This window comes from Heliangelus exortis, chromosome Z (assembly GCF_036169615.1).
Source record: "Heliangelus exortis chromosome Z, bHelExo1.hap1, whole genome shotgun sequence".
NCBI lineage: Eukaryota > Metazoa > Chordata > Aves > Apodiformes > Trochilidae > Heliangelus > Heliangelus exortis.
The window spans coordinates 27,113,512-27,131,304 of record NC_092454.1 but is presented as its reverse complement, the minus strand read 5'-3'; the positions used below and the strand labels follow the sequence as shown (position 1 = coordinate 27,131,304).

Here is a 17,793-nt window from a genome sequence, read left to right as displayed (position 1 = left end):
GTGACATAGCCAACTCCCTCGTGTGATAGCTCACCCACTTGTGTGTGCATCTTGTCAGGGCCTGTGGACTTATGTATGTCCATTTTGCTTAACGATTCCCTGACCAGATCCTCTTCCACCAAGCAGTGTTCCCTGCTCCAGATGTTCTTCCTGGTGACTGAGGTCTACAGTTCCTGATGGCAGGTCTTGCTAATTAAGACTGAGGCAGAGAAGAAGTTCAATCACTCATGCTTTTCCATGATCTATGTCACCAGATGCTTTACCTCATTCAGCACTGGGCCTACAATTTCTCTAGCCTTCCTTTTGAAATCTGTGTTTTAAAGAATCCCTTTTGTTGTCTTTGACATTCCTTGCCAAAGTCAGTCCCATTTGGACTTCAGCTTTTCTAACTTTATCCTTCCATGTGTGGGCAATGTTTCTGTACTCCTCCCCACAAGTCTTATTTTTATGTACACATTTGTCTAGGAGCTCCTTGTTCATCCATGCAATTGTGGCATTTTTGCTCTACTTCCTACTCATTGAGAGGCTGCCTTCATTGCTGTGAATACATCTCTTTGGTCCAGGGTGTGGATGAAATGCTGGAAGGGCCACTTATCTATGGCTTCAGAATGATTAGATGCTAATTTAAACAATTGGTTGTCCATTTTCCTACTCATCACCAATTAGGGACCTCCTTCAGTTGATGGCATCTCAGAGGTGTGGAAGGCCACTGGCTATCTAAGAAAACTAGAAGAGTTAAGAGAGTTGGGATGATGGGAAAACAAAAAAGTTAAGAAAGCAGGGTGAAAAAATAAATGGATAAAGTACAGCAGGAAGGGAACTTCTTAAAGAGACAAAAGAGGAAGAGGCCTGAGAATAAAAGTTGATCTGTTCTGAAAAAGAGCAAATAAACTTCTTGGAGGGAGTGGGGAAGGGAACACAATTAAAACCTAGAGGCTAGCTGCCTTCTTTTTAATGGAATGATCTTGAAATTCTCTTGTTTCCTTGTGGGTTTGTCAATAAGCATCCATTTTCAATGCTGAACATTTCCCTCTTTTTTTTTTTTTTTTTTTTTTTTTTTCAATGTACCAGGCTACCGGATGTCAGCTCCACAAAAGTGTCCAGAAGAAATATATAAAATAATGCAGAGGTGCTGGGACTACAACCCAGAAAACCGTCCAAAATTCAGTGAGATTCAGAAAGAGCTGTCTTCAGTCAAGAAGAAAGTGACATAATGATAAACAAGTGCCAAGCTCAGACTTTATTTTCAGTGAAGTAATTTTTTCCCATCAAACAACATGCATTTATACAACATTATTTGATATATTCTTCTAGGATTACTTTGAAATTAACTGGGTTTTTGTATCCATGTGTACCATCTTGAGTGGTGCTTACACCTGTGTTAAAGACATATACGGCAAAATGCTATATATCCAGTCACAGTAATATTGTCATTTAGGTTACATATAAATTGAAAAGCACATACTATAGATTTAAGGGACTGTGGCTTCTATCTCATTTACAGCAAGTAACTGCTAGTGACATTTTTCAGAAGTTTTCTACTTTAAATTTTCTTCTCACTCTGCTGTCCTGGTCCTGTATGTCAACACCAACAGCACTCTAATGTGTTGTCTGTCACTAAGTGTTCGCCTTAAAGCTCAAGACAGTTTTGACAACTATTTAAACTTGAAAATTTCATATTTTTAGAATTCTTTCTGCAACTGATATTTTAAAAAGTGATACTTCATTTTAAGGATGAGAGTCAGCTGGATTCTGAACAGTGAAATCCAGAATTTTCTTTTGTAGAAAATTGGGTTAATTGTGCATTTTTTACCATACTTTAGTACATACTTCTGGCTTTTGATAGGATGCACTCAAGCCACTCCTTTTATTCCTAGAAAGCCATTAGAATTCAGTAATATATCTCCTTTAAAATTACTTATATTTATTTAGAAACATAAAAAAGAGTATCAAGACTTGAATACACGTTAAGAAATACTGCAAATCATCTGCCTTCCAAAGAATATGTGAAAGCAATAGGCCATCAGGAAGAGCTTTACTAATTATAGCAACAGATAATAAATACCATTGATCAAAGAGGAGCTAAAAAATACGAATTACTAGAGATGCTTTTGATCCTAAGTTTTTCCTTAAATTCATAATAATTTTCAGAATGCAGCTGGGGCCTACAAAAGTTTTATGCTAAGCAAAAATACATTCCATGCATAGTGTCTAAAGGAAAATGCTACTTATGAATTGCATTGTTCAAGAAACCAAAATAAACATGTTTCAAGCCAATGACAAGCTGAGCAAGGCAAAGTAGAACTACTAACCTTCTAACTTTTTAAAAATCATTACAATCATATTTGAAAATACTGGGGATAGACAAGTTTTAGATGCCACAAGGAACTGAAACTTTGTGTATATAAATATATATAACAAAAAATAAAAAAATTAAAAAAAAATTTAAAAAAAAAAAAAAAAATTCTACCAGAAAGTGTAAAAACTTGCTAGACAGGGGCATAAAGAAAGGCAAAGTTTGGTACCCTGGCTCTGGGTCCTCTTTGCAGCTGGGATTATTTTATAGAGCACTACACAGAAATAGGACCAAGTTAAAGTATCCTGGTCTAACTTCCAGAGTTAAGGTGCTTATTACTATTCTAAGAATCAACTAAAGTTTTCTGGATCAAGTGATGTCATTTGCTAATGCAAGAAAGAAGCAGGGACTGTAATTACACAGCATGTTAATGTTAATTGGTAACACTTTATCTTCACAGTGGGATTGAGATGTAGTGAGTGATGGCTGCATTACATTTTCTATTTCTTTTAAGGTGGCTTTTCTCTTGTTCACAACAATCTTGCTCTCTGAAGTGGTACCAAGTGGTAATGTTTAAGGGCTATGTGTGACCAAAATTGTCTGTTGCCTTGGAGTTAGTGTTCAAATAAAACAACAAGTGATCATTCTGGAGCACATAGCTGGAAACATAACAGGTGAAACTGTCAGCATTCAAGTATAAGAACTAGTGAGTACTTATTTCATTTCTTAAGTGATTTTTTTTCTGGGACCTAATGAAACACTTACATACCCATGAAGGTATAGTGCTTGGAAAACTTTGTGGCATATATTTAAAATTCCTTATGAGAGTACTTGGGTATATTTACTCCATTCTTTACTTACAAGTAGCCCAAAGATATTTTCAAGAGCAAGGGGAATTTATTTTTTTTTTTAGTTTGTATGGTTTGAAGTAGTACACTTTTAAGTGTGCCTTAATTTGGTATTATGCTAGTGCAAATGCCAGTATACTAAGATTTAAGGATTGTTCCACAGTGATCTGGAAAAAAATCTAAGATTCATCCAGTGACAGGTCTTTATATACACATCATGAAAGTCTGCAAGTAAGGATAATAGTTTCTTATCTGTCAGCATTCATAGCTTCTCTGGAGAGTTAATATTCTTCTTCTGTGAAAGAGAACTGTTTCTTTGCTATACAGCATCTTAACAGCAAAGAAAGTATACTGTTTTATTTTTATAAAATAAAGTACTGTTTTATTTGTCTTAAATTAACCACTTGCCATCCTGATTTTCACTTAAAGATTGAAATTGTACTCATGTTTTGTACTGAAATAGTTAACATTCTTATTTCATGTCACACTTCTGTTTAAAGATTTTTTAAAATGGGGATTTCTACAGCAGCAAGAATTTTATTGTTATTATTATTCCTGAAGTAGGCATCAGTTCAGTTCAAAAATAATAACTCTTTGGGAGAATACCAGTATGCATTTATATGTATAGAATAAATTTAAACACAGGTACGTGTCTCTTCAATTATTTAAGCTGTTTTCTTGTCATTAATTCATCAGGTTTTGGCAGAACCTGTTCATTATGTCTCGTGTAATTTCTGCAATTAAACAATTTAGGAAGTTGAATCCATACCTGCAGATAACTGTAAGTTTTTGCAAGCCGAAATACAATGGTACACAAACAAAACTTCTGTACAATGAAATTTAAAACTAAAAACTGGTATTAAAGAACCAAAGCTGCCATTCCTGCTTTCTGTGGACTTCTGATAACTTAGTCTTGCTTTATTCGTAGTTAAGCCAGACACTGGTCCTTTGGCTCCTGTGCTGTTTATCCTAGAAAACTCAAAAAGGCTCAATCTCTTTTGGAAGTGTAGTTTTTCAGGTAGGTTCTTACACCACCACTATCTCAACCGAGAAAGCCTGAGGGAATCTGAATTTTTTATGCTATTAGAAAGAAGAAACTCTGAATACTGTTAAGGGTTGGGAAGAAATACCTCAGTCTTTTTCATGAGTTAGAATTCAACAGGTTACTTGTTATTTTCATCTTTTTCCAAGGAGTTGCATTCGTCATTTTAAGAAAGATTGTTTTGAGGTAAAAAAAACCAAGCACAACACCCTTTGTTTTTAGCACACGTTAGCTTCAGGGTTCAGTTATCAGTGAGAATTCCTGCTGTTTCAATATTATGGAAAGTAAAATAGTGAAAAATGTCTTGTGTGAAAACAAAATCTTGCTTCAGTAAAAAGTGTGAGAATAAGCATCACACCAAGACTTTCTCTTTTAAGTATACTACTTTATCATTAGTTCCTACTGAAATCTAGTCTTTCATTTAGCCACTACAGTTATATTGCATTTCTTCATGACAAAGAGCTACCTTTTTGCAGAATTGCCTAATATTTTTACTGAAAGTTGTTAGTGATACTTGCATCACCCAAGAGCTATGAGTGAGAACTGTACTTTGTAAAGTAAACCTGATCTTATTTAAAGAAACCAAAAACTGGCTTAGGAAATATTGATATTCATATTCAAGTGTTTTTTCATCACCTGCTATGCTCACTCAAATCCTATAATCACATCACTAAAGCTATCTATGAAATTATTCGTTACTTCTTATAACTGTTTTGTACCCGTTATAAAGATACTAGAGAATGCTTTCTTGAGGTTACAGACTAACCAGTTCTCAGAACCACTTAAAAATGTCTCCTCCTCCCCAGATAATCCCAGATGTGCTGCTGCACAAATATAACAGTAGTGATTAACTGCTAGCACTGTTAACATTGTATGTGCTGTCTTGTCCTCTTAAGTGTCAGTGCCACTGGTGCACTTGAAGCAGTGAAATAGCTGAAGAGAGGAGTTAGTGTGTAAATACTGTCATCAAACATGATATTCAAGAGCAGTCATTCTGAAAATGCCTGGTTGTCACAAGTAATGGTAGCTCATTATAAAGATGAAATAAAATGAAAGACAATAGAGAATTCACTTTCTGTAACAGCTGTCCTATTTGTACATAACAGAAATGTTTTTATGCTAGAGCACTTGGATTTGAAGTATTTTTATGACTGCGCATAAAAGAGTTTGCTATTAAAAGAAGATTTCACCTTTTTTTATTTTTTTTTCTCAAGCACAAAAGGACACGAGGTATTGTTGGAAGCATTCTTGCTAGGCAAGTCAGGATATATGGTGAGGAGAATACACCTACTACCAACCAAGGTACATATTTTTTCCTCTTAGAATCATATTATTACAGTCATTGCCTTTCAGGAACACAGGATTTCAATTGGTGATTAGGAAGTGCAGGGCAAGTCCAGTATTCCTGAGATTGCAGGTAGCCAGGAGTAATTTACAAGAAAAATACATCAATCTCAGAAATTTGTCAGGTTTCTTTAAATTCAGTAAACTTTTTTTGTCATCTTGTACTACAATGCCCCCCATGATAGCTTTCCTTTCTAAAAGAAATTGAAAAAAACCCTAACAAAACCCTAAAATACAGCAAAAGGGAAGAATCCTTTCACTTGTCACACTCTTGAGCAGTATTGCCACAGTTTCTTTCCTGAATCTGTTAATGCACCTGTGATTTCCAGTGCTCACATACTTACTGAATCCAACTTTACTTCTGACCAATGAAGAGAAGATAGCCTCTCATTGAAAAGTACAGCAAGTTTTGCCTGGTAGCATTTTCTTTAACTTTCACATCCAGTTATTACAGTCATTGTATTCATTGTAATAAGTACCACACAGAGTACTGGAACTGAAAGCTAGACATCATCTTTAAATGAGCAGCTTACCTCCCACTATTTCACAGCTTTGACTACCAGAAGCCGCCTTCATTTTTGGTTCTCTGACAAATAAGTAAAACCAATTTCTACATTTGAACGTTCAGAGATATGTTTTGTGTTCTCTCCAAGGGAATACAACCTCTATTAATAGTCATATGTTACCATTTTGCCCCCATTACGTCCCTTTGTCTCTTTCACATAAAATTCTGACTGGAATGCACAACCAGGTGTAGACCTTGGGTGTTCACTTTGAGTTATTTCCATTTTTGAAAACATGTGAACAGCATCATCTAGACAAGAGTTAAATCAGAATTTTCAGAGGGTTTAGGTGGATTTTTTTTGTGAGATGAATGACTAATTGGAGTGCTAGCTACATGCATTGTTATTTTGCAGCTGTTTCAGATTGTGGCTATGAGAGAGGAGTTCATTTATAGATCTCAGAATATGTATGGCTTACCTAAATCAAAAACTGTTCGCCATGCTTACAAACAATGGATAAATAAAGCCCTCAAATATAGTTGACTAAGGTCATAAAGGGGAAACACAGAAGAGCCATGAACTACATTCTTTCTTCCTCTATCCTCCAAGAACAGAATGTTTTTTTAAAATAAAGCTTACAGTAACTAGCTTTGTGTTTCTAAAGAAATACGATCTGTGAACCAGGATCATAGCCTAGGACCCACATTGTTAGTAGCAAAGACTTGGCAAAAAGTGTTCCTAAATTGCTACTATTGGGAATTGTCATCTAGGTTCAGAACTACAACTGCTTATAGATAAGAACATAGGAGAATTAATTTTTTTCTTGTCGTACCACATGCAAAAAATATCTTTAACAGCAGTGACTTAATTGCCACTAAGCCTTGTTTTAAACTTTATTCTTAACAGGCCTTTGCTACTAGTGTTAATTTTTATTATATTGATCCAATTTAGTTTTAGAATTTTAACGCCTGTGCAAAATATAACATTTAAGTGAACTGGTAAATATATCCACCACTACCACCATGAAGTGCTGAAGCTTGAACTTGGTAAGATAAGCATTGCTAGGTCAGTAAAAGTCTACAGGGAACTGATCATTCACTAGGTGTCTGAGTTGATATGGGTTAATGCAGTGTAAATCTCACTAAAGTAACTGTTTCATTTATAACCTCTTATACCCATAGAGCAGCAGTATTCCTTGCTCAAGGTATCTCTGAAATAGTAATGTCCATATTTGAGTTGAAGTCAAAAGGAAGATGATAGAACTGTACCTTTCTTTCTCTCAAGTTTGTCAGAGGAGGGAACTGCTGAGTTTAAGCATCCAGTTCAGGTGCAGTGGGGATGCCATGGAGAAGCCCTGCAGTCTGCGTGCCCCCTCTTCATGATAAACCTCTGCTTGTTGGGGGGTCACCAATAAATCCACTGGAGACTGCTAGTGTGCTCTATCTCTGAGGGTGGCTAATTCCTTAGATCTTCCAAAGTTTTAGTAAGGAGAAATAGTGACATTCTTTTTCCTTCCTTTTCTTCCATTCTTTTTCCTTTCCAAAATGCAGAAATGCAGAAATTACCATCATATAGTAAAGGAATGGTTTGTTTTGGAAGGGAACTTTAAAAGTCACCTATTCTACTCCTGCAGCAATCTCCTTCTTCACCACCTGTTGCAGATTTAAAGTCTTCAGCATACAGAAGAACCAGAAACATGCCTTTTTCTGTGGTTAACCATATCATTACCTGTAATTGACACTGTGACTGACAAGGTTCCCACCTAATTTTCACTAAAATGCTAAAAGCATGTAATAGGAAAAAACTCACTTTATGGGTTTGTCACAGATGACACAAAAGGCAGTCAGACTCCTACAAGGAAATCTTGAGGACTGAAAGCCATCAAAAACATCTGTCGTGTCCCTTCTGTTAAAAGTATGTGTTCACACACTTTTAACAGAAAAAAGGAAAAGTGTTAAGGAAGGAGGAAAGGCTGGTTCACTGCTGCCACACGCACGACTGGTAACCTTGAGTCGGGCACAGATACTGTTTGCAAACCTGTTTAGTTTTTTATTCAGTTCTGTGCCAAAGTATACACCAGCAAGTTTAATATAAGGTAAAGCACCTTTTATGCTCTTCGTTGTTTAAAAATAATATATTTGTGAAACAGGTTGATAACATGTAACACTGGAAATGGGTGTTTCTTCCCAAGAATACACATGTAAAAAAAAAAATAAATTAAACATTTGGGAGCTTATCTGGCTTTTAAGCAGTTTTGAAAAGGGTAACTATGTAAATAGAGTTGCCAATTGTCTGATCTTTATAATTTTAAATAGATCTGCATTTTAACTTTATTTATTTTCCAATTTTTAATATACTTCAAAGCTACACTTTTGAATTCAAATTAACTTTTTCTTTTTCCTGGGCTATTACAAAACAGAATTTCAATATTCATGTAAGCCGTAAACCATCTTTGAAAAGTCCTTTGTCTTCTCCTGTGGACCAGTTGCCAATAATGAGCCTGCAGTCCCCTTTTTACTGTACTCTCCCAATAAATGTAAAATATTTATATCAAGCTGTCTCATTTTATTCAATATTTACACATTGTATTTATTTACTTGCTTCTGTAACCAAGCAAAAGATAAACTGTAGTAACATTGCTGGTGGGAACAGCTACAATTCAAAATACTCTATTTCACAAAGAAGAAAATTCAATTTTATTTGTAGTTTTTTGGCAATTTCTGGAATGAGTAGCCTGTGTGATCCTCACTCACAGTTTGTCTGTGAGTTGTTTCTGCTTACCTTTTGGATATCAGAAGTTCTTGAAAGTAACCTTGTGGGTCAAAGGGTCATGTTGAAACAGGCCAAAATCTCCAGGACTGGAGATTTGTGGTTTTGAGGATGCTCAGGTACAAGTCTCCTGAGAGACTGATTTTTTAGCAGGATAATTTTATAAGAGGTTACTGCAACTAAACCTGTTCTGCTCAGTGATGCCTGTCCTCCAAATAATAAAAAATACATTTTTTGAAAACCTGCTGCTGCCAAACATGGAGCAGCACAGTGTCAAGTTTCATTGAAGTGAAGCAGTTAATTAGGAAGGAGACTACAGAAATAAGTCTTTGAGGTGATCAGGGCCTTGATACAGTCCTGCATGGTTTTTTTTTACAGTTTAGAAGTAGATTCAGAGGACTTGGAGTGTAAAAGATTAAGCTAACAAGACTTCTCAGAAGATCCTAAGAGACATGAGGCACCAAAGGATGACTTTACATGGCAGATCACAACATTTCCACATTCTTGAGATGCCCAATTTCACCACTTGTTCCTGGGAATTTAGTAAAGAGGACTTCAAAGTCCTCAATCCATCCTACTGCCAGCATGGGAACACGTGAAATACAGGGGAATGTAAGCCCAGATAGTAAGACAGCTTCAAATTAAATGCCTCTGTGCAAATCCACAGATGGGGAGTGCACAAGGGGAGTTAGGTAAGTGTGCATGCCCACCAGCCTGTGATGTTACTGGCATCACTGAGACGTGGAGGGGTGGGTACAATGACTGGAGTGAGGGAAGGGATTAATACAAGCTGATTTGGAAGGACAGGCAGGGGAGAAGATGAGAGGGTGTCACCCCCCACCTATATCAATGTCCAGTTGGAATCCATGGAACTTAGTCTGGGGATGGATGAGGGGATGACCTAGAGCTGATGAATAACTGTTAAAGGGAAGACAGGGACAGGTAATAGCATAGTGGGCGTCTTCTACAGGCCACCTGACCAGAAAGACCAAGCAGATGAAGCCCTCTATAGACTGATATAGGAGCATCTTCACATTTATATGCCCAAGTCTTCCCTCATGAGGGATTTCAGCCACCCCAATATCTAATGGAGGCACAACACAGCAAAGCATAAGCAATCCAGGTTTCTGAAATGCATTGGCAATAACCTTCTCCTCTAAATGATAAAGGAGCCAAAGAGGAGAGGTGATATGCTGCATCTTTTTCTCACTGGGAAGCAGGGACTGGTGGATGATGTGAAGCTCAAGGACAGTGTTGGCTTCAGTGCCCATGAGATAGTGGAATTCAGGATCTGTAGGTCAGCAAGGAGTGTGCACAAAAAGCTCACTACGCTGGACTTCAGGAAAGCAGATTTTGACCTCTTCAAGGATTTGCTTGATAGACTACCATGGATAAAGCCCTGAAGGGGAGAGGAGTCCAAGAAATCTAGTCAATATTCACGGATCACTGCCTTCAAGGCCAGGAGTAATGGGGAAGGCAGGCAAGAATGCTAGGAGGCCTGCATGGATGAAAAAGGAGGTCCTAGGCACACTTAGATGTAAAAAGAAAGACCACTGAGAGGGGAAAACAAGGAAAAGTATCCTGGGAGGAATACAAAGAAGTTATTCTAACAGCCAGGGTTCAGGTTAGGAAACTTAAAGCCCACACAATTAGATCTGACAAGGACATCAAAGCTAAAAAGAAAAGCTTCACAGGTACATCAGTGATGAAAGGAAAGATTAGGGAAAATGTGCACCCTCTTCAGAAGGAAACAGGAGATGTGCTCACCTGTGATATGGAGAAGGCTGAGGTACTCAATGACTTTTTTTGCCAGTCACCAATGAGGGCTTTAGCTTCGCTCCACCACTCCAGCTGCAGAAGGCAAAGGCAGAGATTGAGAGGAGGAAGAATTGCCCACTGTAGGAAAAGAGCAGGTTTCAGACCATCTAAAGAACCTCAAAGTGCAAAAGTCAATGACCTGGTGAGTTATGCACAGCTCCTGTGAGAACCTGTGGCCATCAGGTTAAAGGAGTGTTGGTGTGATGAGAAGTTCAACTTAAGCCAGCAGTGTGCTCTTGCAGCCCAGAAGGCCAACTATATCCTGGACTGCATTAAAAGAAGCACACACAGTCAAGGGAGATGATTCTCCCCTTTTACTCAGCTTTTGTGAGACTCCACGTGGAGTACTGTGTCCAGTTCTGGAGCCTCCCAACACAGAGCTTTAATCTACATTTAAGGGGGGAAGGGGGAAATTGCAGACCAGTCAGTGATGAGCAGTGGAAGTGCTCATCAGCAGGGAGTAGACCCCCTCCTATGCAGAAAGGTACAGCAGTTAAAATGCATTTATGCCAATGCACGTAGCATGGGCAATAGGCAGGAAGAGCTTGAAGCCCTTGACCAACAAGAAAACTACGATATAATTGCCCTTACAGAAACATGGTGGGATTCATCCTGTGACCAGAGTGCTGGGTTAAGTGGCTATAGGCTGTTCAGAAGGGATAGGCATGGAAGGAGAGGAGGGGATCTGTCTTAAGCATGTTAATGAGCATGTTAATGATGGTGATGATAGGTAAGAATCATGGGTATTATGGGTAAGAATCATGGGTATTATGGGTAAGAATCAGGGGGAAAACCAACAAGGTTTGGTACCTTGGTAGTGATACTGGTACCAGTATCATGGTAGGGGTCTGTTATACACCACCCAACCAGGGAGCAGAGGTTGATAAAGTGTTCTATAAGCAGCCAGGTAAGGTTTCAGATTCACTTCCCCTTGCTCTTGTGGGAAACTTCAACTTCTCAGATGTCTGCTGGAAATAGAATACTGCAGACAGGAAGCAGCCTCGGAGATTCTTGGAGTGTGTGGAAGATGATAACTTCCTATCACAGCTGGTGACTGAGCCAACCAGGGAAAGCTCACTGATGGGTCTGCTGTTTGTGAACAGGGAAGGGCTATGGGAGATGTAAAGGTTGGTGTCATCTTGGACAAAGTGACCATGAGATGGTTGAGTTTTCAATTCTTGGTGAAAAAAGGAGGGAGGTCAATAGAACCTCTTCCCTGGACTTCCAGAGGGCAGACTTTGATAAGTTTAGAAGATTGCTCGGTGGTATCCCCTGGGATATAGTCCTCAAGGACAAAGGAGTCCAGGAAGGCTGGACAGTCCTCAAGAGGGAAATCCTTAAGGCACAGGCACAAACTGTATCTGTGCATCTTAAAATGAGCTGGAGTGATACAAGACCAGCCTGGCTGAACAAGGAGCTTTGGGCAGAACTCAGAAGATAAAGGGAAGTCTATCAGCTATGGAAGGAAGGGCAGGCACCTCAGGAAGATCACAAAGTTGTTGTGAAGATATGTAAGAAAAAATTAGAGAGGCCAAAGCTCAGCTTGAATTAAATCTGAATGGAATAATTAAAGATAATAGAAAGAGTTTTTATAAATATGTAAATAGCAAGAGAAGAGCTAGGGAGACTTTCCTGCCTCTGTTTGACCTGGGAGGGAGACTTGTGACCGTGGACAAGGAAAAGGCTGAACTGCTGAGCTCTCAGTTTGCTTCAGTCTTTGTCAATGCCAATTGCTCCCTGGGGGTACAGCTCCCTGAACTGGAAGACCAAAATGGGGAGCAGAGTGAAGCCCCCATAATCTGGGAGGAAATGATCAGTGCCCTGTTGTGCTGCATGGATGTGCACAAGTCTATGGGACCATATGGGATCCACCCAAGGGCATTAAAGGAGCTGACAGAAGTGCTCACCAAGCCACTCCCCATTATTTATAAAAAGTCCTGGCAAACTTCTACAAGAAGGGCTGAAAGGACAGCCCAGGGAACTATAGACCTGTCAGTTTGACCTCAGTGCCAGGAAAGGCTATGGAGCAGTCACCTTGAGTGCCATCACATGGTACATACAAGACAAGCAGGTGGTCAGGCCCAGTCAGCATGGGTTTATGAAAGGCAGGTCCTGTCTGACCTGATCTCCTTCTACAACAGGATGACTTGCCTAGTGGATGAGGGAAGAGCTGTGGACATTGTCTATCTGGAATTTAGTAAAGCTTTTGACACAGTCTCTCACAGCATTCTCCTTCACTTGGCTTGTATAAATATACCCTGCACTGGATAAAAAATGGGCTGTATGGTTGGGCTGAAAGAGTGGTAGTGAATGTAACTAAATCTATCTGGCAACCGGTCACGAGTGGTGTCCCCCAGGGTTCGGTGCTGGGGCCTCTTCTCTTTAATATCTTCATTAATGATTTGGATGAGGGGATTGAGTGTACCCTCAGTAAATCTGCAGATGACACCAAACTAGGTGGCTGTGATGCTGTGACTCTGTGACTGATTCTGTGAAGGACATGAAGCTGTTGGAGTAAGTCCAGGGGAAGGCTTTGTGATCATCATCACAAAGCTGATGATGATCAGAGAGCTGGGTCACCTCTTGGAGACAGGCTGAGAGAGTCAGGGCTGTTCAGCCAGGAGAAGAGAAGACTCTGAGGACACGTTATAGCTTCCTTCCAGTACCTGAAGGGGGCTTACAGGAAAGCTGGGCAGCAGCTTGTTACAAAGGCATGTAGCCATCATGTCAAGGATAAGGGCTTTTAACTGGAAGAAGGTAGATTTGGTTTAGACATTAGGGGGTAGATTTAGATTAGACATTAGGAAGAAATTCTTTATGGTAAGAGTGGTAAGACAATGGAATGAGTTGCCCAGGGAAGTTGTGTCTGCCTGCTCCCTGGAAGTGTTCCGTGTTGAATGAGGCTTTGAGCAACCTGGTCTACTGGGAGGTGCCCCTGCCCATGCAGGGATGTTGTAGCTAGATGTTCTTTTTGGTCCTGTCCAACCGAAAACCATTCTGTGATTCTATGGTGATTCTATGATTAGTTCTCTGGTAGCTGAAGGAAAAATGAGATTGTATTAGCAACAGTTGAATTATATTGAAATATATTTCTACTTGCTGTCTTAAAAGCTTGCATTGCTAAGTCTCATTCACTAAACAGAAGATACAGAGAAGGATAATATAATTGCTAAAACGTAGTATGTGCAATCAGCAGTTATAAAAGCCCATTATGTAATACACTTATATGAGGAAGTCACAGCCACTATAAACTTAGACCAACATACTAAACCCTTACAAGAAAATTTTGAATCCTGAAGACCCTTGCTTACCTAAATTTACAGTGCTATGGGTTAAATACTTTTCCATTACTCTATAAACCTGAGTTTGAAGTTAAAAAAAAAATAATACAGGGCCCTAGATTTAGTAAGATACAATTAGAGTACATTCTAATATGATGAAGCCAGATATGTCATTCCCATTTCACTCATACTTATGGACTCAGAGGTTCAGGTCTCTCTGAGCCTGAATAAGGGTCCTTTTTGCACTATGCAGTGACATCTTGACCTTTCTGCAGACTTCTGGTGGATGGTAAATCTGACTACTTAGAGTCAGGGAGGCTTGGAACTAGGGTGGTCAAGTTCACCTGAAGTATGGGAAAAAACCAGAAAGTCAATCTCTCTGTCAGCTGCATGGTACAAAAATATGGCTATTCACAGAAAAGCAGATGCAAAAAACCCCTGCCCCATCAACAAGTGATACAAATGGGGTCATTCCAAGTTTTTACCTAAATAGCTCTTGGTTATAATCAAAACTATTTGCAAAGACTAAATTCTACTTGACATGGGGACTGAAACCGAACTGCTCCCTCACTTGGCAGGTGTGATGGTTGGTTTCATATTTGAAGCAGAAGTAAGCTATTTTTAATATAAATAATAATTTGCAGATCTAGTAATTGTATCTGTCCTTACCCAGTGTACTGCATACAAATTTTCTGCCAGTGGAAGTACAGCAAGCCATCTAGTATTTCATTTTCAGGCCTTCGCAGACCTTCCCAGTGCTTCTGAAATGAGAAACATTCCTGTATCTCTCACCTTCTGGGCTGATATCAGAGGTGTCTTCAGAATACACATCCCTAGTGAGCCTCATAGCAAACACAGCCAGGGACATGACTTCTCTCATGTTGCCACATGCATGGCCCAGTGTCACCCAGTTGCCAGTTCCTGGAATTTCCCTCATGAAACCTGTCCTGATATAGATCTGAGGGTTGTGTCTCCCACATTGTTGGGCCACCAGAATCTCTCCCCAGCCATGGACATTTAGGAACAAAGTCACCAAGACTCAAAAATCATAGCCTTTTTCACAAAACACTGAAAATCAAGCCAGCACTAAGACTAGGGAGGCGAGGAGTGTTCTCAGTGTGCTCTTTGGAAGTCTATTTAGAGCAGCTCTTTCATTTTACGTCACAGCAAGTTCATCATCTAAAAAATGTCCTCTTGTGGCCAGGGTTATGATTTCCATCTCTCTCGAGTACAAAGCCCTCACTTGGCATTGACAATAAATGAGGAGGACAGGAGGACAGGAAGCACTTCAATTACATTAAGTTAGAAGACATTTGGAGAACTCCATCACAAGCAGCTGAGCCATGCACTTCAGGCATACTTAGATCAGCAGCAATAGACCCAACCACAAAACCTTTTCTTTGCTTTTAAAATAGGAGAACTTCTCAGCCAGAAGCCAGTCCTCCATGACAGTACAGCCCCAGCATTGTTTCCTACAGCACTTTATAAGACAGAATTTTGTTTTCTTGCTGTAATATATGAAGTAGCATGAATACTGTTCAATATCTACTTCTGCCAGCTCTTCCTCAGACTTAGTAGCTTAGGATGGGATTTTTGATTTTTTGGTTTTTTTTTTTTTTTTTTGGTTGGTTGGTTGGTTTGGTGTTTTTTTTCCAAATGACTGTAATATTTAAGGAGGAAAACCGACAAACTCCTGCTATTAGAAGCAGTTGGGCAGCTTTGAAGAGGGTGTTGGCCGTGGCTGCCTTTTCCTGCGGTATCTGAAATTTCAGATACAAGTGATGCTTTTAATCTCCAACAAAGAATTTCAGTTGCTACTTGTGCGAGCTAGCTCTACTTTTCCTTTGCAAGAAAATAGGTTTACTCTGCTGTGAGGTTCAGTCAGGCTTTGACTCAAACTACAATTGGCAACTGGAAGCACGATCCCCCCAACAGATGCCATACAATAGGGGAGGGAAGGGGGGAATAAATGTTTCCTGGAGCTCTGCACAGGACTGGCCAACCACCTCAGGCTGTGGAATCCTGCAGGTGGTGATACTTTTATCTTTGGCTGTCTCTCTGTAACAAGCTGGACAAATGCTATATTTATTTGTCTCAAGCAGTCTTAGCAATTTGAGAAGAGAAAGATGTGAAAGGAGGCCGTAAAGCTTAAGGGGCAGGTTGAGAAGAGGTAAGAAGGAAGTCATAAAGTTTGAGAAAAAAACAGCTCCTTGACAGGCCAAGGTTCGATACTGTTAATTGGGTGAGACAATTAGGAGAAAACACCTCACCAAAAACCTGTTAATTCTGCTGACACAGCAGATTGCAAACTACAACGGAGGCAACCACTTGATGGAACTTTCCAGGCCAAGTCAGGACAAGCAACAATTGTCTGGCACAGCAAGAAATGGAGAGCATTAAAGGAAGAGAGACCCTAACCCCTTGCCCGTCCCCTAGGATGGGAGCATCCCCAGCCCCCCCGCCACGAGACCTTGGGACCCAGCTGGATCCTTAAGTGGTCACTTTCCTCTCCTTTCTCTCTTGTTTTCCCTCTCATTCTCTCCCTCTGCATTTAGGTGATGCTTTATTTTCCCTTGCTTTCTTACTCTTTTCTCTTCTCTCTCTCTCTCTTGGATTAGGCTAACAACTATAGTTTTAATGCCTACCTGTTCTGTCTGTGTTCAATAGAACTGTGCAGTTGCACCTGATACTATGTTATCTTTACTTTGTCCTTATGGGATCCAACAAGAATCTCAATGTTTCCAGCCTTTGGAACATGACACGTGCATTCCAGGATAAAAAACTATTCCCATTGAACTGTGAACAAGCACCTGTCTTTTGATCCTGTCAGACTGATTCCTCGGATGGGCATTTAAATAAGACTCTTGGAACAACAAATTCCTTTTTCTGAAAAGTATTCAGCATATTATGGCAACCAGTTATGAGGTTTCCGGAATGATCTGAGCGTTGGAGATTTATCCACAGACACCCCCAAAACAAGCCAGTTCCTGTCTCCTCCAGTTATACATAAAAAGCCTGTAGAGTTGGGGCTTCATGTGGCACAAGTGTCTCCTTTAACCTTTTGACAGACCTAAAACTATATCCGGGGTAAGGAACCTTCAAACCTTTTGATCTTCTAAAACATGCTGACCTAACCCAGGCAGGCAGAAAGCAGTTGACATTCAGCCTCTCCTTTTTTTCATTTTTGGGAAAGTCAGTGTCCTCAAAAGGATATGCTAGCCTCCATTTGTCAGGCTTTAAATACAGGGCATACAGAGAAATTTAAAATATGAGGCAGTACACATAACATGCCTTAATGTGAAGCTTGTGACAGCAATCACACTTTCGTGGTCTGGCCCCATGGATCTGAAATTTTTCTACGTTGAGAAGGAGTTGCAGAGACTGGTTGAACAACGCTGACATGCAAGGCCACTCCTGAGACAGAGACTGAGATGGAAGGGGAGGCTATGCCAGGCTGGGATATGATAGGATAGATATGAGCATCCCCAGCTGCTCTCCCAGTCTCAGCAACCCATAGGTGTTTACATTAAATGGTCCTTGGAGTAAAACACAGAAATGCTAACATGTTCTAGGACACTCAGTGGGCCTCAAGATTAACCAGTCCTCCTACAAGTGCTGACATTCCTCTCTGGAGGTCCAGACACACATTTTCCTCCTCTGACCCTGTGAAGGTTTTGTTTTCATGAGAGGGGAAAGCACATGAGGAGAACAGTCCTTGCCTGGCAGCTGTGACCCTGGCTTTCCAAACTTCCAAAGGGGAGATTTACCAAAGCCTTGAGAACAAAGTGAACTGCATCTCCCTGCAGACCTGGTTTCAGCTGTGGCTACTGAGCTGGGGAGAGCATCCCAGACTGGCTTCATCCAGAATATGTGTGAGACACTCAGGCAGCAG

General features: G+C 39.9%; 1 protein-coding gene across 3 annotated transcripts in view; it reads left to right on the top strand.

Annotated features, from left to right (window-relative positions):
* The window catches only part of FER (FER tyrosine kinase), a 112,733-nt gene extending 108,941 nt beyond the window's left edge, over positions 1-3,792 (top strand). For 2 of the 3 annotated variants that reach the window (XM_071731200.1, XM_071731202.1), the window contains one exon: positions 1,072-1,688. In XM_071731200.1, the coding sequence (XP_071587301.1) occupies positions 1,072-1,214 (143 nt within the window). In that variant the 3' untranslated portion in view covers positions 1,215-1,688. Of the gene's footprint in view, positions 1-1,071 lie in introns of all 3 variants that reach the window. The other variant, XM_071731201.1, reaches the window with a different exon arrangement.
* The last annotated feature ends 14,001 nt before the right edge of the window (positions 3,793-17,793 follow it).